General features: G+C 41.1%; 1 protein-coding gene across 1 annotated transcript; it reads left to right on the top strand.

Moving 5' to 3' along the window:
* Window positions 1-11: 11 nt before the first annotated feature.
* RPA1 (replication protein A1) lies at window positions 12-22,978 on the top strand. Its single transcript, XM_002197447.6, has 17 exons — window positions 12-165; window positions 441-488; window positions 761-839; window positions 1,359-1,467; window positions 2,285-2,373; window positions 6,904-6,987; window positions 8,242-8,374; window positions 9,353-9,455; window positions 10,572-10,640; window positions 10,781-10,973; window positions 12,062-12,201; window positions 13,800-13,948; window positions 15,229-15,361; window positions 16,618-16,794; window positions 18,127-18,234; window positions 21,507-21,593; window positions 21,966-22,978. The coding sequence occupies exons 1-17, from the start codon at window positions 133-135 to the stop codon at window positions 22,071-22,073; spliced, it is 1,842 nt and encodes a 613-aa protein (XP_002197483.1). The 5' UTR covers window positions 12-132; the 3' UTR covers window positions 22,074-22,978.

Genomic DNA, 22,978 nt, shown 5'->3' with positions numbered 1-22,978 from the left:
AATAGAAACGCGTGCTGGCGGGTGACGCACGGCGTGGCGGAGGGCGGCGCCGGAAGGAGGCGGTGGCGGCGGCGGCGGCGGGAGGATTTGGCGGCAGCAGCGGCGGCGGGAGGATTTGGCGGCCGCGGCACCATGAGCGGGCGGCTGAGCGAAGGGGCCATCGCGGTGAGCGGCTCGGCGTGGGCTGGGGTGCACCTGCGCCTGGGCACGGTGCGAGGTGAAAGCCGGGCCTGGGCACCGCGTCCGGCCCGGTCCCGAGGGGAGAAGCAGGCCCGGAGCGGGGCCTGGTCCCGGGGGGGTTTCCTGGTGCAGCGGTGGCGGCCGCAGCCGCGTCCCTGGCTCCTCCACGGCAGTTCCTCCTCAAACCTTTGGCTGTAGGTTGGGCGCGGGTCTCAGCTGGTCCTGTGGCACTTTCCTGAGCGTCTCTTTCATTTCTCCAGGCCATAATGCAAGGGGAGGAAGTCTCCAAGCCCGTGCTGCAAGTCATCGTGAGTACTGTCCCTTCCCTCGGTGGCTGCTCTTGGAGTCCTGAGTGCAGCCAGACTTCCCTCTGCAAAGAAGCCGAGCAAGGCTGCTCTGCTTTTAATGCTCTTAATTTTGTTTTACATTGCTTGGGCTATGAAGTTGATATTAGTGCTCAGAAAAGCCAAGTAGATAAGTTACTTGTTGTTAATGTCGCTTTCTGGTTTTGAAAAGTTTCTGAAGAAATGTGAACTGACAGCCTGGGTTTTTTTTTTTTTGTTTTTTTTTTACCCTGCAGAATACACGGGCTATTGCCACAGGAACTGGGCCCCCACGTTACCGAGTGCTGATGAGTGATGGGGTGAACACCCTCTCCTGTGAGTATGACAAGCTGCTGTGAGGTTTTTCTAAGTGTGGACATGCTAAGGGTGATGAAGTTCCTGCTCTGCTGACTTGGATGCAAAGTGCTGAAATAAACATTGAAGGAGAATGTGGTTTTTCACTGGGCCACAGACTCTGAAGTGTGCCAACTGCGTTTTGTCCTTTAGGTGAAATGTTTGGCTTTTGGAACTTTGTGAAGTATGAGCAATCAATTTGCTGCAGGATGTAATGAAAATACAGAAACCTATACATATAACATTGATTTTAAAGTAATTTAGCTTAACCTTCCTCTTAGTTATTTTATATACGATCATTCTAGCTGTCACTGCACTCTGAAGTGTGGGGAATGAATACAGCATGCTTTATGGCAGTTTTGGTGACTTCTTAGCAGTTGCACTGTTTTCTTTGTCAAGCTGTAGATCCAGTGCAATACTTGACTGGCTGGAAAAAGTGTGGCAGACCCTTCTAAAGCTGTCATTGTGAATTATTTAAATATTTTCCTTCTGCTTCTGCAGCATTCATGTTGGCAACGCAGCTGAACTCCCTGGTGGAAGAGGAACGCTTGTCAGCCCGGTGCATTTGCCAGGTTAACAGATTCATTGTCAACAGCCTGAAAGATGGAAGGTATTTGTGTTAATCTTTAAGATCAGCCCTAAGAAAGGCAGCTGCACCAGTGTGCTTTGTGACTAAGCTGAGGCCAAGTGCTTTTGGTTGGGATTATCTGACAATACTCATGCTTTAGGGTGTGAGAGGGAAAGTCCCCAGCAGAAGGAAATTGCAGAATGTGACTCCAGTGAGATCAGATGTATCTGGTACAGTGATTTAGTAATATAAAATTTCCAGTTGCAATACTCCACCTCCAGCTGGGATACTCCAAATACTTGTACAAAGCGTCCTTAAAATTTTCTGCTGTTGAAAAGAAACAATAAAGGTATCTTGTTACTTAGGTGTTGTGGGATCTGGTCTTTTATTAAAATTTGAGGAAATAGGATAGGAGGAAAATTTGAGGGGATGGGATACTGCAAAGTGGGAAGGGATCCAGGTGAAACTATTACAGAAAAACTGTGTGTATGTCTAACAGGAGATGAACTAAGGTTTGTATTCTTTTTATTCTGAAGAGAAGACAACAACTTTTGAAGCAGGGAATAAAAATCTGGTATGGTTTAGCTATTTTTAAAACACAGTGGTTTCCCAAGCTATCTTTGGTGCCTGCTCGGGCCTGCCCTTGATGCAGTGATATCAAGTATCCTTGATATTGTTTCAAGTTTACTTGTCCCTCAAGAGAGGGCTTAGTTGACAGTGGAAAGCTTTCGTCTCCCAGATCCATAATCCAAAGAATCAGCCTCTTAATGCTCGGTTTTCTCAGCTGCTGCAAAGGAAATCCAGAGATGGGAGTTGCAGAGGGAGTCACAGTCTTTGTTTGTTGTCTGTTCTGTTGTAGGAGGGTGGTGATCCTGATGGATGTAACTGTCCTGCAGACTGCTGATCAGGTTGGTGGGCCTATTGGCAATCCCCAGCCATACAATGAGGGTGAGTAGCTGCAAGTAAACACTTTTCTGTCACCTCAGAGCCTTTCAGCTTCTCTCTTTCACTTGAAAAAAGCAGTCAGACACATTCAGGTTTTGTTTTTATGCTCCAGATCTTCAAAATTCTTTTTGTGTCACACAAACTGCAGTTTGTTCCTATTTTAATAAACTCTGCTCCATGGCTGAAGCTTGAGTCTCTCCATGGTGTTTGGAGCATCCATACCTTATAACATTGGCAGGTTTTTATTGTTGTGAGTGGTCTCTACCTCGAGTTCCAGTAAGTAAGCGGAAGCAATTTTATGTCTCCTCATAATGAGGAATCAAATAGATTCTAATTTCTCCTGTCTGGAAAGAAACAGGAGGAGGAAGATGGGATAATGATCTGTAAAAGTCTAAGATGCCATGGAGGGGATGAATAAAGAATGATGAATCTCTCTCTCTCTTTTCTATGTTCATTTGATGCTCTTCAGCTCTCGTGTTGTCAGGCAGTGGTTGTAAAACAAAGGCTGCACCACACCCCTAAACTGCACAGTTAAATTATGGAACTTCTGGAGGTAGGTGCCAAAAATTGGCACAGATTCAAAAAGCAATTAGATGTGAAAGAGAAATCCATTAAAGGCTGTTAAACATAACAATACATCCTCTGCATGAATGTTAGGTGCAGGAAGCACTAAAACTTAGATTGTTCCAAGTATATAGACAAGAGACTGGTATGAAAACAAGGAGAGCACAGAATTCCCTAAGCACCCATTTGTACCATGCCTAGCTGAAAAAGGATTGAGGAACTGGGTGGACCTTAATCTGACCTGTCATTAATCTCTTTGGATCTGTTATGTTGCATAAATAACTGTGTTCTTCCCTTTTGTGTGCTGAGCTTGCAGTTCTCATGCAAATGGTTTTTTAAATTAAAACATTTTTCCCTTTGAGAATGTTCAAAAGCCTGTTCTCTTCCAATTCTGATCTTTCAAAAAGGAGGGAGAATAATAAGCCCTTAAAAGGAAGTATTTTAACAGCTCTGTCAGTGATGTATACACAGATAATGGCTGGAATTTAATAGCAAACAGCTCTTCCTGAAGAATTTTTTTTTTTATCCTGAGAGAAGTGGACTAATATATTTTTATTGCTAAGGGACCACACATTAGTGGCAAGAGTTTTCTGTAGAATAGTTTGGACAAAAAGTGGTGGTAGGTACATTGCTCTTCTGGTTAAAAATCTATTCTGTTGCAAAGGCAAAGACATCTTTCTTCATTAACTTTTTCCAAGGGAATTAAGAGGGGCGTATGTTAAATGAGCCTAAAGAATCCTTTGTTCCTTTGATAGTTACTTAGCTAATTGCTGTTTAAAAAATGTGTTGACATCTCAGATTTTATGGTTTAATCCCACAGTTGCTGTAGAGACCAAGACTTTCAGAATAGCTACTGAGCAGACTGTTTTGTGCCTTTCTCCCATTTCCCTGCTTATGTGATACAAGAGCTTGTGAACTATAGTGTTTTTCAGTTATATTGTTGCTTAGAAACCACTGAGAACGTGGTATCTGACAGAACTGAGCTGAAAATATACCTTTAACTATAAATTCTGGTAAAATTACCATTACTTTGATCAAAGTTGTGTTCTTCATTTGGACTTACAAAAATACTCTGCAGTGAAGGTTTCAAATCTAAACTCTTTTGGAGATGTTACAGGTCTGTGGTCATAATATGTGTGGGCTTGCACTAGGTAAAAGATGCCAAAAAAGTTGTGATGTGTATTTCATTTGAACACTGATCTTATTCTGACGACTTCATACACTTTTATTTGATACTAAATAAGGTTTCTGATACAGAAGATGATAATAATTTAGATTAGGTAAGCTTAACCCAGCCAGCTCTGCAAGCTGCAAGATTTATCATGAAGGCCTTGATGAAATGGCAGAGGTGTGTATTTCAAGCTGGATATTCTCTAAGTTCCTGTATATATTAAGCAATTGGTATTTTTGAGGGACACTCAGCTAATGCAAAATGAGCATCTTAAATGTACTTCGTGTTTTCTGTTAAAAAAAAAAGTTCTGGTATTTTAAAAATGTATCTTTTAGCCCTACTTTTGGTTTGCCTTGAAATACAGATCTCAGACTGCCAGACCTAGGATTAAGGAATATTCATTCTCAGACTGTAATAGCACAGTGGGACCCAGGGGGGTGAGAAGCTGGCTTTTGGCCACTTTACATGGGAGCAGTAGGTGGTTAATCTGCCTAACAAGGAAGCTGGAGACACAATCTTCTTATTACAAATCATAAAAACTTTTCAGGCAGCCTCTCATAATAGTATTGAAAATTAAGACTGAGCAGTTTAGTTCTTGTTGAAGACTGGATGGTTGTGTTATTACTGTCGTTAATCTCATTCAAATTACTCTGATGCTGGACTTCCTTTTCACTATGACAATGACTTGCTACTTATGTTCAACTTCTGTCATTAATCTTTCCATGTTGAAATGTTTATGTACTTACACATTCACTTGAACTCCTTACTCTTGCCCTTCCCACTGCTGTGATTTAGAGGTGTGTTGTTTCAAAGTGCATTTTTTTTCCCCCTTCTCTCCCTTCCCTGCTGCTCAGTTCAGGGGAAGGTTTTGTGTCATGGCACTGTGGCAAAACCTCTTGGTGACAAATTATTGGAAGCTGAGGGTTCCTGTTACACAGTTATTGCCTTTGAGTGGGCTGTGAGGCGGCTGCAGGCAAAGGTCATGGGTTTGCCTAATCTACCACATATAGAAGAAATGGGAGCAGGTATTTCAGCTGCTTTTTTCACCTCCTGCTAATAAAAACGAGCAGCAAAAACCAGGCAGCCTCCTCGGTTTTCTGAGCACTTTAAGTGATCTGTAGGCCACCAGCCACCAAAAATCACAGTTTAGGAGTCCCTAGGCTCTCCAAGCGAGAAAATTGGAGAGATATTTCTGCTACTTCTGTATTTGAACACATGCACAGATGTGTGAATTTATTCTTACTCTGTTGAGAAACACTCGGCTGTGGGTAGGCAGCCATTAAAATGTGAATTTGTGTTTCATAACGCACACGTGTTCCAATGGACGTGGTGGTCTTTGGTTTGGTTTTCAGTGGAGTTTTTTTTTGAAATCACAAATTCCTACAGAAAGAAACATATTTGGAGCAAAAGTAATAAGGAAACCTCTTGCTGCTTCATACCCACATTCTGTTCTTCTTGAATATTCCTCCCCTGACCAGACATATTTTTCTCTTGTTTTTCCACCTTCGCTTGCACAAAATGAATTTGGGTGTGGAGTGCTGACCCTCTGAGCACCTGAGGCCACGGAGCAAGGGGGAGACCTGGCTCCTCCATCTAGTGGAACCTGCAGTAAATACACATTTTGCTCTTTGACGTCACGCTGTTGCCAGGGAGACTGTCACCAGTTCACCGATGTGACTCTACTGCGGCAAGTTAGAGATTGGGCTTTGTGCAAGGACCTGGATTTTGGATTAAAAATAACCAGAGGGTTACTTCTGGAGACTCTACCACATCAGGCAACACCACACTGGGGTCTCCTTGTGTTGCTTGTGCTCCTTTCCCGTAGTTTGGTGCCATCACTGTCCTGGGATTCTCTGCTTTTGTTCCTCGTGGTGCTCTACAGGCTTGGTCTGAGCTTCTCTTCCACTTTCTTTGACCATCTTCCTCCTCACATCCCAAATCTTGTGGGTTTTGCCTGCTCAGGCCTAGGTCTCCCTGCAAAACAAAACCTTAAGGATTAGATGTGTCCCAAAGGACAAAAATGTTGGATATTTGCTCATCTAGAGGCAAATTATATTGTAAAGGAATTCACATTTTTGAATGGTAAATTAGTCTTTTAATGGACTTTTACTTTGGATATGCCTGTCTGCTCTTTCCCTTGTAATTTATCATTAATTTAGAGAAAGTGAATGTCCTGAAATCTAAAAAAATGGACACTTGTTCTTAGTATGGCATCACTTTGCTCCCTAAGCAATTTACTGCTGTGTGCCAAGAGCGGCCCTGGTGAATTCTGAAGTGATGACTCCATCACCCCCACATTAAACATCTTCATATTTCAGAAATAAAATGCAGCAGATGTTTTCTTTGACTTGGGTTAACTTCAGATTTGACTTTACCCAGTGGATTTTTGGCCCTTTCTGAGTGATGAGACAGAATTCTCTATAGTTTTTTTTTTTTTTTTATGATAGCTGTTAGGTAGGAGCAGAAACTACCTGTCAGAGCAATAGCAGCTGATAAACACTGAAAAGTTGTCAAGATTACTTCAGGGCTGTCCTTTTAAATCACCATCAGCCCTAAGTTCTTTCTAAGTAGAAAGCAGTTGCTTGAGGAAAGAGATCTGACTGGAATTCCTTCATGGTAATGTTCAACAGATATCTGGCTTTTCTGTGTCTTAAATACCTGGATTTTAGCATGTTCTCTGTGGGTTTAATGATTTAATTTATTTTTTTTTTTTTTTGTATGCAAGTCTTATTTCCTGAAAGGGTACTTTTAATTAATGTGCTCCCTGCTCTATGGTCTCTTTCCATTTCAATTACCAGGACAAGGGCAACGTTCTGCAGCTCCAGCAGGAAATCTAGCAGCCAGCAAACCACAGCAACAAAATGGCAATTTGTCTGGAGCAGGTAAGAGTCATACTGGGCAGGAATTCTGATTTGTGTTCAGTGAGAAACTTCAGCTTCAGTTTAAATAAAATCCTTTCACTAGTGATGTTGCACAAGAAACTCCATTTAGGTGTAACCCATAGCTTGACTAGGTGAATTCTCTCAAGAGTACTCCATACTTGGGTATAAAAGGGGAAAAATTGTCCCTTTTCTTCACCAAGGGAAAAAAGCCAAAAAACCCCAACTTTATTCAGTTTTCATTACATTCTTTAAGCAATGCTCTGTGGATACCTGAATTAGGCTGCAGTTTGGAGTTGGCTACCAACTGTGTGTGTTACCAATGCTGAGATAGAGGCCAAACATTTTAGGCAATACACTGAAATTAAGTACATCTAGAAATGTTTTTTTTTGGCTTTTTTTTTGTTTTTTTTTTATTTTTTTTAATCAAGATTCCAGTGAGATACTGAAGGATGCAGTCAATTTAAATGTCAGTCTGTAGATTTTTTTTTTTCTGAGCTAAAAAGTTGTCAATCCTAATTCTTGGTGCTGCTTTAACTTGTCTGTATTCTTTACCCCTGTGCTTAGGAAGAATTTTTAAATAGTAAAATTTTGACATTTGCTTAGAAACTTGCAGCAGAAAACAAGCTTCTCCTTCCTTGCTTAAAGCTGATCACAAGAGTTTTTTTGCATATACATTGACAAGATTGAGTTTAGAATTAGCAATATCACTTTATGTCAAAAAACTCTTTGTGGGGTATTTTTCCTTAGTTGTTCCCCCAAGTGGTGTCTTGATCTAACACTTCCTATCCCCGGAAGTGTTCAGGGCTGGGTTGGATGGGGTTGTGGGTAAGGTTGGTTGTGGAAGGTGTCCCTGTCCCTAGCAAGGGGTTGGAATGAGTCCCTTCCAACCCAAACCACCCTGTGATTCTGTTATTTTAAAGAATTTACTGCTAAACAGTTACTTGCCACTTAAACTCTGTTCAAGTGGTTGACTGTGGACATATTTCCACTTAAGTGCAAGCACTCTGAAGGGTCTGGAAGTGTCTCTTCTGCAGCATCTTGTAGCCTAGAAGACACTTGTGACCAAGAGCAGAAATGATACAACAAGCTTCAAGCCCCTCTGTGGTGCCCACGTGGCACAGGGTGTTCCCTGGAACTTTGCTTGTGTGGCTCCTCATGGCATGGTGGGAAAGTTCTGCACCCTGAGTTGGTTTTAACCTGATCTTTGTGTGTGTGAGGCTGAAATCCTCTCTGCTCTGTTGTGGTTTTTGGAAGGTCCTGCTGCTCCCAAGTACCACGCTCCCTCCAACCAGTTTGGAAAAGCGAGTGCTCCCAGTGCCCTGAAGACACCTGGGGGCTCTCAGATCAAAGTGGTGCCAATTGCCAGCTTGAATCCATACCAGTCCAAGTGAGTTCTTGTGGTTTGCCAGGCCTTGTTCATCTCACAGGCATGAAGGAACAATAGCTTTGTTTTGATTTCCTATGTGTGAGTCTCTGTCAAATAATTCATTGAGTTCTTTGGACTTTATTGGTTAAGTTCAAACAAAGCAACCCAACAACAGCCACAAAACCACCCAGAGAAACAAGCAGAAAACCTTCCATAGAAAACACTGGTGGGCTTTGTTTTGGTTTGTTGGAGTTTTGTTTTGTTGTTGTTTTGGGTTTTTGTTTAGGGTTTTGTTTTCTGATTTTTTTTTTCTGTGGTGAAGAGTGTTCTTTTCTTTCTTTTTTTTAATCTTTTTAAATTGCATCAACATTCTTTAACAATCTGAGATTTGCCTTGCCATTGTCTTGGTGCAGATGCCCTGCTGAGCTTGATAGGTTTTTAATATTTTAGTTGAAAATCGATTGACTTGTCTGGGTTTGTTTTTTTTTCTAAAGCAACCTTCTTTTCGGTAACTTAATGACAAAACAGCTCAGTAAGCTATTCACTCCAGCTACTGAGCTGTTGAAAAGCATGAGGATGTAATTATTTAGTGAATGACATTTTTAAGTTATGCAAACTGATTTGATTACCCAAGTTAAATGCGAATCCTATAATTGAGCTCTTGAGTTCTGGCGTGGCTTTTCAGAGCAGGCAAACTGCTGTGTGAGAAATGTACCCTAGAAGAGTAAAAGATTTGAGGCCTGCTTCTGTATAGAAGGATTGTTCACTATTATTATCATACTGGATGCTTTATGGCTGCTTTGTTGCCTTCTCTACAACTTTCTGTCTTTAATGGTCTAGGCCATTAAAACAAAAAGCAGTGGAAAGAGTTGCTGAGGTGCAGTGGGAAGATTCTGGCTTTTAAATAGTCACATTTCAGTTCCAAAGGTTTGTCAGGTCAATCTCTTCTTTGAAAAGGTGCAAAGAGATGCAGGGCAGTGATTTCTTGAATGATTTCAGGTGGACCATTTGTGCTCGTGTTACGCAGAAAGGTCAGATCCGCACGTGGAGCAACTCTCGTGGGGAAGGAAAGCTCTTTTCCATAGAGCTGGTTGATGAAAGTGTAAGTGTCATATGTTGAGACAAAGCTAATGTATGCCAGATGCTGATGAACCTTTCATAAAGACAGAATAGAGGAAATAAAGTGCATTTTTCGGAAATGATTTTTTTTTATTACAACTGAAACTTGTATCCCTGCATTCATTAAGTTGCACATCAACGTGCCAGTTTTTATCCAGAATGAAGTCTTAAATGTGCAACATTGCTGATTATTTTTCATCAAAGTCTATAGTGTGTGACTGGATTTTTGCAGCTTCAAAATAGAGTTGTTTATGCAAACTGACAATCTAATACTGAGGGTTGTGGTGGTTTCCTGTGGATTGAGAGCGACATCTCCTCCTGGCTGAGCTACACCTTACAAAACAGGGAGTGAGAGGAGCATTACCTCCAAGTTACAAGCTTTCAATTTTCATGAGGAAATTGGCGTACAAATTATTGTAACACTGAGAAATTTCCTCTGTGGTTTGTTTGGGGAATGGTATCTGGTTAATCTAACTGAACTTGCAGTTTGTCAAACCTCTTATCAAATTACAGCCTTCTGTCGTGAAAACAAACAAGATTCTGCTAGATTATATTGAGTGTAAAATGTGAGGTTAATAATGTAACATGTTGTCACCAGGCATTTGTTTTCTCTGCATAGTGCCTATATTCCTTTTTTTTCTTTTTTTTTTCTTAACAGTGTTTATATTTAGTGAGTATAATTGTTATTAATTCTTACTTATAGACATATCTGAGTGGGAGCCATCACAGTATACTGTGTGCTAACTTGTGGAGCTGTGGGGTCTATTTAAATTTTATTTCATCACTGCCAGTTTTCCTGGCATTTTCAGAGGTGTCTCTATGATGGATGCAGTTCTTATGCCTTTTATTCTGAAGCTGTAGATGTACTAATGAGAGTTGAATATGAGGTTTGATTGTCAGGTGTAGAATATGTCATTTTAGCTCTAACTACAGATGTGAAGAGAATGTTGTTTGTTTCTCACACGCCTGGAGCTACCCTGGCAGACCCCACTGTCTCTGCAGGACTGCTACCACTTAACATTGCAAAGATTTTTTTTTTTTTTTTAATCTTTTTCCATGCCAAATTTCACTTCTGACCAGCTTCCCTATTTTCCTGCAGGGTGAGATTAGAGCTACTGCATTCAATGATCAAGCAGACAAGTTCTTTCCACTCATTGAATTGAACAAGGTATGGTAGCTTTGTGCTTTCTTAGACTGACAGGAGCTGGAAGAGAGGAACTTGAGCCTAGCAAGGATTTTTAAAGGTGAACACAATCTATTTTTCCTGACTATTGATAATATCCCCTATTTCATTGCTTTCTCCTGTAGGTATATTATTTTACCAAAGGCAATTTGAAGACTGCTAACAAGCAATATACAGCTGTTAAGAATGACTATGAGATTACATTCACTAATGAGACTTCAGTTGTGCCCTGTGATGATGCCCAGCATCTTCCATCTGTTCAGTTTGATTTTGTATCCATCTCTGACTTGGAGAACACGCCTAAAGACTCGATTGTCGGTCAGTCAAAGTAGAAAAATGGCGAATTCTAAAGCTTTGAAGTTTGATTTTTATGTCCTGAATTCTGGGCAGGTAGTGAGCATAGGATGCTTCGAGTGTTGTGATCTCTTAATTGAAGTCATCCACTGATTGTTGCCATTAAAAATTCCTCTGGCAATTTTCCTGTTAAGATGATTTTGCTTGTTTTCTAACAATAGATAACAATTATTCTTCAAACTTGTACTTCAAACTGGAGACAGTAGGTGATAGTTGTTTATTGTACTGTGATCGTTGTTTTCCACAGAAAAAGGCTGAAAGAAAAAATGCCCTTGCTCAGCATGTGTGCATTTCATACCTTCTGTGGTCTTGCTTTCTTTCACTATCTAATTATCTCTGTAGTGATTTTGGCATAATTCATTGCATCCAAGTCCAAGTTGCATGACTGTTTTGGCTTGCTTTATGAAGTATTGGAGGTTTGTTTTTCTGTAATGTTGGGCAGAGTACTCCGGAAAAATCAGAGGCTTGGGTGGGGGCGAGGGTTCTCAGGTTTCAGAGCACAAGATGCCTGTGATTCAGAGACATTCAGCTGGGGATTTTCAAGGTAGATGGGTAATATTAAAAGTGGTATATTTTTAGGGACTGCACAGGGGATAGCTTTAGCTCTTACCACCTGAGCATGCAGACTTGTTAAAGTTGCAACTTGTAATTGCAGAGTTATGTGGAGGCACGAGTCAGTTGTTTTGCTGTGTTACAGTCACTTTGAAGGCTCTTGCTTGTGCTTTAACAGCAAGTGTGTGTTACATGATCAGGACTGAAGTCCTTTGACAGAATGTGATGGGAAAAGATAGTACAATGCCTTGATCTCTCTAATGTGGTGAGGCTTGCATTCATGAATATCTTAATGACTGCGTCAACAAAATTAAAGCACTGAAGAGTTCTGTAGTGGAACATCCCTACCATAATACACTTAATTTCCATATCAGATTTCATTTCAATAGGGAGCTGGGATACAAGGTAAAAATCTGACAGTAGGTTTGAATTCTTCTCTTGTGATCTTGTGTTCTCCAATTGTGACCCTTGAGTAACTCTAAATTGTAACTGTTTCTCAGATGTAATTGGAATTTGCAAGAGCTATGAAGATGTCACTAAAATTGTAGTGAAAGCTAACAATAGGGAGGTTTCAAAGAGGAACGTGCATCTGATGGATACATCAGGGAAACTGGTGACAGCTACACTGTGGGGAAATGAGGTATGTGCTCTCTTACCTGCTCTTAACAAAGCTGCCTTGGTGTAGGGCGAGGAAGGGCTGTTGTCACCTGAGATGGGCACAGCACTGACACAATCCTGGGTGTTCAAGGATCAGGGGCCAACAGAAGGTGAAAGACTGTCTGGTTGCATTCAGGTGTGATGTTCTTAACCTTTCCCTGACAAACTGCTGACATGATCTGACTAATGTGTTCTGAACAACTGCAGACACTACGTCTCAAGCCAAAATTCTGAAAGTAACGGGCTCCTGTTTAGGAAAGGGTATGTGAGCTGCAGCTTGATGATGGAAAAGCCTGGTGGCTATGGCTGTCTCAAAATGAGATGAATTTTATTTGTAGGGTGGGATACATGTTATCCCTAATGAGCAGGTTGAGAGGCTCTGTCTCAGACTGGAAGTTTAAAGCGTCAGAGCTTTGGAAGCGAAAGTTTGAACAGTTGCAGTACAATGCTTCCTTATCTTTTTAACAGGCTACTTTGTTTTCCACTGTTGTTATAGATACTTAGGGATTTATATGCCAATCTATAAAATGAGAGTGATCCTGCCAGCTTGACAGTGATGCTTTATGGCTAAATGATCAAGTGCACTGATACTGTAGGTACCTAAACACCATTAACCATCTGCTGATACAGATGAAGTAATCTGAAGTTCAATATTGCAAAGCCTTAAGATTGAACTAGGTTATAATAGAGACTACTGGTATACAATTTCTGGATTAACTCTTCCAACAGAGATCAGGGTCTGCGTTTTGCAAAGTTAAATCTGTTTAGATCTGCTTGCTTGTAGAATAGAAATATCAATAAGCATTGAGGGGGAGTGATGTATGGCTTGCAGCTGGCACAGTTAGGGTTAGAATCTGTATGTCCTCTACAGCAGTCACTGCCATCACTGCTGGGATGTGTTTTCTGCTTTTGCATCTCATGGGTACAGTAAGTAATGCTGCAACTCCAGCTCATTTGTTATCTTTAAGTACATGATCCTCCCCTTGCTTGCTGAGTGCTGTGGGGTCCATAAAATCTATACCTTTCAAACCCTCTCTCATGCCATGAGGTTCTTTGTTAGTGTCAGACTACTCAGGTGATGGCAGTTGAACAGCATTAGAGCGGCTTTATGACATAAAAAACAGAAGATGGAAAGTTGAGTAAAAATGTTTGGTCAGCATAGCTGCACTTCTGTGTAAGTGGTAGTAAGATGGACATGATTGGCTCAGTGAAGCTGAGTGAGTTGTTTCATCTCTTGAGGAGTCTGATATGAACAATTAATTTTGTTTGCATTCCCATAACACATCTCCATTCCTAAAATCCTGGTGTAAAGCTGCTGACAGGGGGGACCAGTCCTTTCTAACATACCCGTGGTGTGATTTAAGGATTCTCTGGTTCCCCAGGAAACGAGGTGTTAGGATTGCAGAGAAAATTGTCACCTACCTTTGCTTAAACTCCTGATGACACCATTCAGAACCTCACCTTTTAGATACACTGGGGCAGTTTGAGTCAGGTTTGGTCTCTTGTCATGATCTGTGAATTATGACCACAAGCCTTTCCTGTAACATGCTGCTGCTGCTCTCTGGTTTTTCACACATGCAGGCTGAACAGTTTGATGGTTCCAGACAACCTGTGATTGCCATCAAAGGAGCCCGTGTGTCTGACTTTGGTGGCAGAAGCTTGTCTGTCCTGTCCTCCAGCACAGTTGTCATCAACCCTGATAGCCCAGAGGCTTTCAAGCTCCGAGGATGGTAGGAGTGTGTTTATGTAGCTTTGTTTCAACCTCCTGCAGAGTGTTTGTTTTATTTTGTTTCTCTGTACTTGAGCAGTGAGTGTAGCACTGAGGTTAGGTGGCAGAGGCTGTGGCTTCCAGGGCTACAGAAGCTTCTCTGGCATGCAAGCCCTAGAGCCTGGAAGGCTGTCCTTCTTAAGTTGTTCAATTCAAAAAACTTTTAATTCCATGACAGACCTTGAAAAATTGAAATCGGGGTAGTGCATGCTGACCCAAAGCCTTGGAAGGCAGCATGAAATCAGGCTTGACCAGCTCTGCTTTCTGAGGCTTGATCTGAGAGAATGGTATTTTTTCCCCACAGGCTTTTCCATTGTGTGGAATCTGATACACACTGAGTTAGTGTGGAGGGACTGTTTGACATCTCTCAGTGTCTAGTTCTTGTCAGATATTTTTCAGATAGCAAAATAACTCTTTTTATTGTCAGGAAAACAAAGTGATTTGATTGTTGCTTCTCCTGTAAGTAGTTGTTAAATTGTCTGTTGTAAGTATGAATGTGGTGAGATGTGGTGTGTGTGTGTGTGAAGAGGGTTAAGTGCCAGCAGCATCAGACTTGTGAATCCTGAGTCTTCAGATTCCAGTTACATCACCCAAATGTGGATGAAATAAATGGCATCCTCCATTTGTCATTGAGCTCTCCCATACTTCAGAGGCTTGTTGGAGATAAAATTGATTGTGGGTCTGAGCTATTACTGTCATGCTTTAATTAAGCTCAATCTTTGAGCCTCGTTGGTGTGTTTGTGAAATCACAAAGCCCATCACAACAGGAATGCAGTGCAACCTTTTGCTGAAGAGCTGTGCTTTCTGATCTTAACAGAGGAAGCATAATCTTTTCAATGCTATTTGCTTTTCCTTTCGAAGCTGCTGCGAAGATAATGGTACCATGTAATTTAATTTTAATTATGGAAATATCTTGATGCCCTTAAATCTTGTTATCTGCCTGGCTCTAAGAAGTGTGCAGTGCGTGGTTTGACCACTAGCTGGCAAACAAATTGCAGTTATATAGAACAAAGCTGTCCTCCTTTTGTGGGTTTATAAAATACTGTGCTAATTAAGTCAGACTATTAACTTATTCTGAAATGCTATTTTTGTTTGCAATATACACATATTACTGTAATTGTTTCCTTTGCAATCATTGATAAAAAATCCCTCATGTATCGAGCACATGAAAATAAACTCAAGCTTTTGATAAGTCCGTATGGTCTGCTCTCCAAAAATAGAAGTGCATCTCTGTGCCTGCAGGTTTGACTCTGAGGGGCAGCTTCTGGAATGTGCCTCCATCTCTGATGTGAGGGGTGGGCCAGCAGCTGGAGCAAATACCAATTGGAAAACTTTGTTTGAAGCCAAAGCTGAGAACTTGGGACAGGGAGATAAGGTAAGGCATGGCCACTCAGTGCAAGCTTTGTCTATTGGGGAGAAAATAAAAAGCAAGGCTGTGTGCAGGTGTTCTTATTGAAGTAGTCCAAGTGTTGAGCAGTAGGTGTTTACTGTCTTGGAATTTATGCTATTAATTAATATTATTTTTCAAATAAATCCAAGCTTGTTGGTGATGTTGCAACATGATACTTTGTTTGCAAGAGAAGTCTCATGTAAATGAAGGGAGGAGGATGTTTTTACCCCAAAGATGTTCAAAGAAGCAGCACAGAGTGTTCTGGGAGAAACAGGTGCATTAGGAGGAAGTGGTTTTCAAGGGTGCACACTTGGTCAATAGACAAGCTGGTAATAAACCCCAGGTCCTTGGCTTTTCATTCCAGAAACCTCTCTAGGCTTATACTACTTTTTGGGGGTTTTTTTGGTTTGTTTGTTTGGTTGGTTTTTTTTTTTTTTTTGTTGGGTTTTTTGGGTTTTGTTTTGTGTGGTATTTTGGGTTTTTTTTGCCTCAGACTTAAGTGCTAAGATGTTTGGGATATACAAGAGCTTCTATCCATGGAAAAAATCTTTAAAATCATAGAATGTTTTGGGTTGGAAGGGACCTTAAAGATCACCTCTTTCCAAACCCCTTATCATGGGCAGTGATGCCACCCCTTAGATAAGGTTGCTCAGGGTCCCACCCAACCTGGCTCTGAACACTTTCACTTTACCTGTAATTCAGCTATTTTCTGTGACAATTTTTACCCATGCTTCTTAAGCAACCTCTATTTTTCTGCTGAAAGACTTGACCGTGGTCTTAAACCATTATGATGATTATTTTAGTGTGGTGAGTGGGTATTTTGTTCTGTAGGCTATAGTTTAATCAAATGCTTATCTGTAACACTACACAATAGGCTTTCTGTTTTTTGTATTGGTTCCTGAAAGAAGCGTAGGAAAGTGCAGAATCTTAATCCTGTGAAAAAGTGCAGATTTGAAGAGACACAATGGAGAATCAAATATGCTTTATCTAAAGAAGACCTAGCAATTGGAGTTTCCTGCAATGGAAACACAAAATAATCTTGCTGTAGGGGTTTTATTAACATAATGGAAGCCTAAAAATTATTGCAACAGAGGGGTTGATTTACAGTTTCCCAGTAATCCATAGCTGTTAAGCTTTCTAATCCTAAATATCCAAGTATGGATGCCTTGCTTTTGTAGTTAACTCAGAATGGGGAAAACATTGAGTATTTTGAGGCTAATGTTGCACACTCACTCTCCCAGGCAGATTATTTTAGCTGTGTGGGCACAATTGTACATCTGCGCAAAGAGAACTGCATGTACCAGGCATGTCCCTCTCAGGATTGCAACAAGAAAGTGATAGACCAGCAAAACGGACTTTACCGCTGCGAGAAGTGTGACCGCGAATTCCCCAACTTCAAGTACCGCCTGATGCTGCTGGTGAGTACCCGGATCCGATTTCAGGGCGTTTCCTTCCACGTTCCCAGCACAATCCAAGCAGGAAATCTTTTGAGGGATTTGTGCTGTTTGTCTCTCTGTGCTGCCTGTGAGTTACAGGGTGTTTAGCTGCTTTGTGTGCTGTACCTGAGTGAGGGATGTTTCATTGAGCTGATTAGCAGTTTGTTTTCCTAGTGCTCCAATTAAAAGCTTTTCTCTTTGCCAAAAAGTTGCTGCTAGCTCAGTTGGTTCTGGTTTCCAAGTGTACTATGCGGTGTAGAATACAGATGGCCTCCGCCTCTTCAGTAGTGAAGATAAACTGAAGTAAAATGGCATTTCTGGAGAGCAGTAATTGCACTTTTACAGCTGCTACCTATATTTAGTACAATTTTTTTTTTGGTAGGTATTGTTCTGCCTCGTGCTTTAATGGAGTCTGCTTCAGAAAGTTGTCTGGGGATTATTATTGTGATGCCCACTTACACTGTAGGCATTGAACTTTCTCCTGTTTTACATTATAAATTAGAGTTGTATCTGCTTCTTAGAAATGCTCTGCCAGGTGGGCATGCAGAGAGAAGGGAACTATCCCTGCAGCCTTCTTAAAACATAAACTGCTTCTGAATAATTTTTATCAGATAGCTTCTAGGAATACATGAACTGCTTTACATAGCAGAGTTGTTCTTGTAGAATATAAAGAGGATGCTGAGGCCTTCACACTCAAGGCCTTCAGAGCAGTGTCTCCCATTTCCTCATTCCTAATTGTCAGAGTAGCCAGGAAATGCATGTGAGCCTGGAAATTGATCTTTTAACTAAACCCATCTAAAACAATCTTTTAATTGATCTTTTAACTTTTAACTATCTGTGAGTGTTTCAATAGTTTCCTTGTAACATAACATAATGTTGCATGAATTTATGCTCCAGTACTCGAGTATGTGCAAAAGTAAATTCAGTTTGCAGAGTTGCTGCTGTCCCCCTTGGTGGTTATTATTCTGGGATTTCTGTTCCTGCTGATGGCTCATCAGTGGCAGCAGGACACAGCTGAGCATCCATCAGTGTTGTCCTGCTATGATCTTGTTGGCCTCTCCCTGTGGTTCAATCTACTGCCAATGTTAACTTGTGTTAAGTTATGGACATTCTGTGGAGCTTAAAAAAGGAAGGAAGTCACTGCTTTCCACCCACTGTGGTTGAAAGGACATACAGGTCAGGCTCTGAGAGTTACTGGAAATTTAACTCTATAGCTCTGAGATTTTTTTTTTTTCTTTTGTGTTGCCTTCTGTCTTTCTGGAGGAAAAGGCAACTGGATGAAATAACCTTTTGGGTTTTGTTATTGTATTCTAGGTGACCATTGCAGACTGTCTGGAATATCAGTGGGTGACTTGTTTTCAAGACACAGCAGAAATAATTCTTGGGCAAAATGCAGCTTTCCTGGGAGAACTGAAGGAAAAGGTCAGTCAATTAGCTTGTTGTATTTTTATTGTTTGCCTTGAAGTTGAACTGTGTTTCATTCATCTTGTATTGGGTTGCCCTCAGATTTCTGGGGGTTTTGTTGGTTTTATTTTTTTGATCCTTCTGATAAGGCAATATTCTTGTAATGTTTTGAAGGCAGCTCTGGCAAGGATGTAAGGTTTGTGTGGAGCACCAGTGCTGATCCACCAGAGAGCGTGGTCTGATATTTGTGTGTGAATGTACAGCAAATGTGGCAAAGGCATTGGGGCACATTCGTGTACTTGCTGTGGGAATTAACAGCATTTAAAATACATAAACTAATGCCATATGAAAGAAAGGGATGTTCTGTTTCATTTGTCAAGGATTTGATTTGCCTTTTCTCTGGGTGATAGGCCAGCTCAGCTCAGCCCAAGGCTGTCCTCCAGATGTTGTCCTTCAGTATCTTTTACAAGTTTGCAAATCATTGCTTCTCCCTAGCCTGAAGTTCTTGGCAGGGACTTGTTTACTCTCCTCAGGATTATTTTCCACAGGCCATCTGCCTGAAGAACAGAGATTTGCCTGCTTTCCCCCATAGTTTGCTCCCACAGTCAGTCTGTCTACCCCTGAGCTCTTTTGGCTGCTGAAAGCTGGAGATCATCCTGTCCTCATCACCTGGACCTGCAGAGGCAGCTGATCACTCCAGGGTTGTGCCACAGCCTTTGGGGGACTGAAGCTTTAACAGTGTTGGCTCCACTAGAAAAGTCAGCCTGTTTTATCATTTTACCTAGATTGAAAGAAACTGTGCAAAAAAACCTAGTTCAGCGACGAATGCTGACAATATTACCCCTAATGTGTTCCAAAAATTTGTTTACAAAATCGAAAAGTTCTAGAACACTTTGTACATATCTTTGTTAAGTAGGCAGGAAGCTTTTTGAACTAATGTGTGTGAGCCCACTTTTGAAGGCTCTTTTTTCCCCCACCAAATATCATCAGAATTTTATGGGTCTCACGAAAACCACAATTTGTAAAACAGGTAATTGGCAGAGGTGAAGTGATCTTTCTGTGTAGATTAGAACAATTTTTAAGGTTGTAACTTATTAGACACTAACAGGCAGTATTATCTTACCTTTTGTTACTCTGTGCTTTTCTGCTGCCTTTGTCTTTTTTCCAACCAAAATAATCTCTTCCTGATATATTTTTTTTTAACTTGTGTACTGTATAAAAACTGTTGGCTTTGTTTTGTTTGTAAATGATAATGTGGAATGCATGATAAGTTCTTGAATTGCATATGAGCCTTGCTGTGCTCCCAGGCTAAGGCTGGTTGATTCCAGGGCTCCACAGATATCCCAGCTGCTGGTTAACCCATTGTTAGGCTGTGGGAGGGAAATGAAGCAGGAGGCGTTGTTGAGGTTGTTGCCTTGAGACACTGTTGTAGACCTCTGTTTCTGCAAAGCAGGGCTATTTTTCCTGTAGTATGGAATGATTTTTGGAAATTTTCTGCACTCTGGTTGTCAGAGGTGAAGGGTACAAAGGTTGTGGTTCTGGGATGCTGAGTTTTTGTGGTATTACAAAGGCTGGACACCTCTGTTCTGTAGGAAGGTGTCTAGCTGAGGGGATTCTAATTAGATGTGCTTGCACTTTTACATTTCCATTTTCAGACATTCTTAACCTGTCAATATTTTCTTACTTCAGCCATGCTTAATCTCTGCTAGAGTTTAAACAAATTTTCTTAGTCTTTTTTAATGCTGAAGAGAACTGGGTGGGGAAGGAGAGACAGCAGATCCTATGTACCAGTACAAACATGTAATGTCTTTTGAAGAGCTGCCTAATGGAAATGGCTGAGGATAGAAAATGGAACATAATATGGAGTGAGCCCTTGAGCGGGAATGCTTTGTGTTCCAGGAGAAATTGGTTTTGATTTGACACTTTTATGAGCCTTTAAAAATGGTACTCGATGCATTTGCAGTAAGCTTTTCTTAGTGGTTTTTCTCTGATAGAGCTGATGCAGTGTCTTGTGAAGTTGGTGGGAGTCTTTTCAGTGCTCACAGTATGGATGGAGTTCATGTACAGCCCGTGACCACGCTAAGCAGAGATACATGTGCAAGGTTTTTCATCTGCCTCTTGCCTGTGCTTGTTAGATACCGAAGGAGGTAATGTGGGGTAGCAGTGACTGCTATGCTGAGGGCATTTTCAACTCACTAATGGTTAGCACAGTTTGTGACAGAGCTGCAGAGAGGAGCTAAATGCTTTATTAGGCGAGTTTTCTTATCCTCTAATCCATGAGATGGCCAAAGGAAGGGGTTTTAATATTCAGGAGGGATGTGCCTAAATTCTGTAATCTGTGAACCTAGCTGCTCCTGTTCACCTCCATTTGTTGTGCTTTTCTAAACCCTAGGAGAATCACTGTGTAGTGTAAAATAGTGCTGCACACAGTGAAAAACAGCAGATGTAACACTTGGAATGTGAGTGGAACTGGGGTGGATTCAATTCCAGATCAGATGCTCTGTCTGCTGCTGGAGTGACTGATCAAGTCAAGTGCATCTGGTAGATAAATGCATTAATAATTACTTGTCAGTATCATCAGGGAGATGCAGGATTTTTTTTTAATGTCAGCAAAGGTTTTTACGACTCATATTTTTACAAAAATAAACTTTTTTTTTTTCACAGTCTCCACGACTTGCCTGCTCCTTTTCTACTGTTTTGACAAATTGTCTACTATAAATGATGATGATGATGTTTAGTGTTCATATGGTAATTAGAAGCATTATGTTATAAATATGACACAGTCTTCTCATGGTTATTAAAGCACGTTCAAAACATGGATCTGGTTTTTTTATAGAACATTCTCTTAAATAGGCCTGTGTCAGGATGGGAAGGATACATGCAGCTTTGATGGATAAGCAGAAAACCAGAATGCCTAATAAGGCAATTAATGAGGAAATAGTTAACTCTGTCAGTGTTTGTGATCACAGCACAACACCAGAATTAGCCAGTTTGGCAGCTCCTGAAGATTTGTAGTATTTTTGTTCCTTATACCTGGTCGCAGATTCAGTGCAATTGTATGTTCCTTTGTTTAAGCAGCTAAAAAGTTGTCACCTTTTTATTTTAAAAACCTTTGAGTTATGGGTTTGGCATCTAAAATGTCATGATGGAAGACTCGGTTCTGCCTGTGTGGGCAAGGTAGTTCCAGCGTTTTGCCAATCTCCCCAAAAACTGAGCTGTTCTTGAAGTTCATGACACTGCTGGGAGCCTGGAGTGTCTGCAGCTGATCCCTGTCTTTGTCCTTCCCTCAGAACGAGCAGGCTTTTGAAGAAGTGTTCCAAAATGCAAACTTCAACACCTACGAGTTCAGGATCCGGGTGAAACTGGAGACTTACAACGTAAGTGTTGCCCAAAAGGCAAATAATGTAACTTTTGGCTTTTGTAGTTGAGCTTGTCTCCATAGGAGGTGACTTCCTCCTCTTATGTTTGTGGGGAGAGATTTCCCTTGCTCACAGAGAACAGAAGACTCCAAAGATCACACAAATACTGTCAATCTTGAGCACTGAAGGAGGGATCCTTGCTGCTCCCTCTGAGGCTCATAAAGAGTGGCTGGTTTCACATGAAAACAACATAGCAGCTCTGGGAGTCGTGTTGGCACTCCCAGCTAACCCAGATACCATGAGCAGTAAGTTACTGGGGCAGAAGGATGTTGGAACCAAATGCCTGGAGTGCTTCATGTTCTTTTACATAGTAAAATTTCTCTTTTGCAGGATGAATCTCGTATTAAGGCCACAGCAATGGACGTCAAACCCGTGAACTACAGAGAATACAGCAAGAGATTGATTGCCAACATCAGGAGAAATGCTCAGCTGGGGTGAGGAGACCAGTGCTGGCTGCTTGAGCCTAGAATTTCCAGGAAAAACCCAATAGATAAGGTTACATGGACATTTTCCCCACCTTGTGTGTGACAATTCGGCATTAGTTACACCCAGCATAGTGGGCTGAGTGATTGGATGCATTTCTCTGGAGATGTGCCCTGGGAGGTAAGAGTGCACTCTGGCCACGACTTTGTAGCCTGTTGTGGTCTATTAAACTCTGACAGAGCTGAAGAGGAATCTCTAGACAGATTGCCAAGGTCTTTAGACAAACCACTCACAATGTCTGAAGTAACTTTGTTCTCTTCCTATATGTAAAGCTGAATTATATAACCATTTTGTCTTCTTGCAAGGAGGTAGTGACAACCTTGACACTTTGACTTGTTCAGCAGAGGGCAGGAGGAGCAGTGTCATACAGCTTTCAGATCTGGACAAAAGAGAACAGGTCTATTAGCACAAGTTAGTTCCCTTCCCTAGAATTCAAAGGCTTTCACTTTCCACAGGTGCCATGCAGTTGTTAATGCTTGGAATGGCAATATGGTAGAATTATTAATCAAAGACATATCTCTTATATCTGAAGAATATCCTTCCTTCAGGGTTTAATAGACTGAGTCAGATGGGTCTGATATTAATCAAAATTGTCTCTTCTGAGGAAGGCAGATAAGCATTGACTCTCCATCCCCCAGGGAAATCCAGGCAACTACAAAGCATTGCTTTAGTTTTCCCTTCAATTAATACTATGGATTTCTGACAGATTTTTTTTTTTTTGGCTTACAGTTCTTGCCTATACATGTTTTGTATGTTTGTATGTTGAGTTTCTTTGGTTTTATTTGTAATGATGTTAATCAGAAAGAGGTCTTTAAGTGGGGGGTGCTTTGTTTCAATAAACAGTGTTTAATTCTTGTGTA

The sequence above is a fragment of the Taeniopygia guttata genome, chromosome 19 (genome assembly GCF_048771995.1).
Source record: "Taeniopygia guttata chromosome 19, bTaeGut7.mat, whole genome shotgun sequence".
NCBI classification, from domain to species: Eukaryota; Metazoa; Chordata; class Aves; order Passeriformes; family Estrildidae; genus Taeniopygia; species Taeniopygia guttata.
Note: the sequence above shows the minus strand (reverse complement) of the source record. Positions and strands in the feature narration are given on the sequence as shown.

Excerpts from the sequence above, each read along its gene's own strand:
- RPA1 (XM_002197447.6), top strand. The coding sequence starts at position 133 with ATGAGCGGGCGGCTGAGCGAAGGGGCCATCGCG. Across the intron at positions 166-440 it reads TGAGCGAAGGGGCCATCGCG|GCCATAATGCAAGGGGAGGA; the intron begins GTGAGCGGCTCG and ends TCATTTCTCCAG. Across the intron at positions 6,988-8,241 it reads TGGCAATTTGTCTGGAGCAG|GTCCTGCTGCTCCCAAGTAC; the intron begins GTAAGAGTCATA and ends GGTTTTTGGAAG.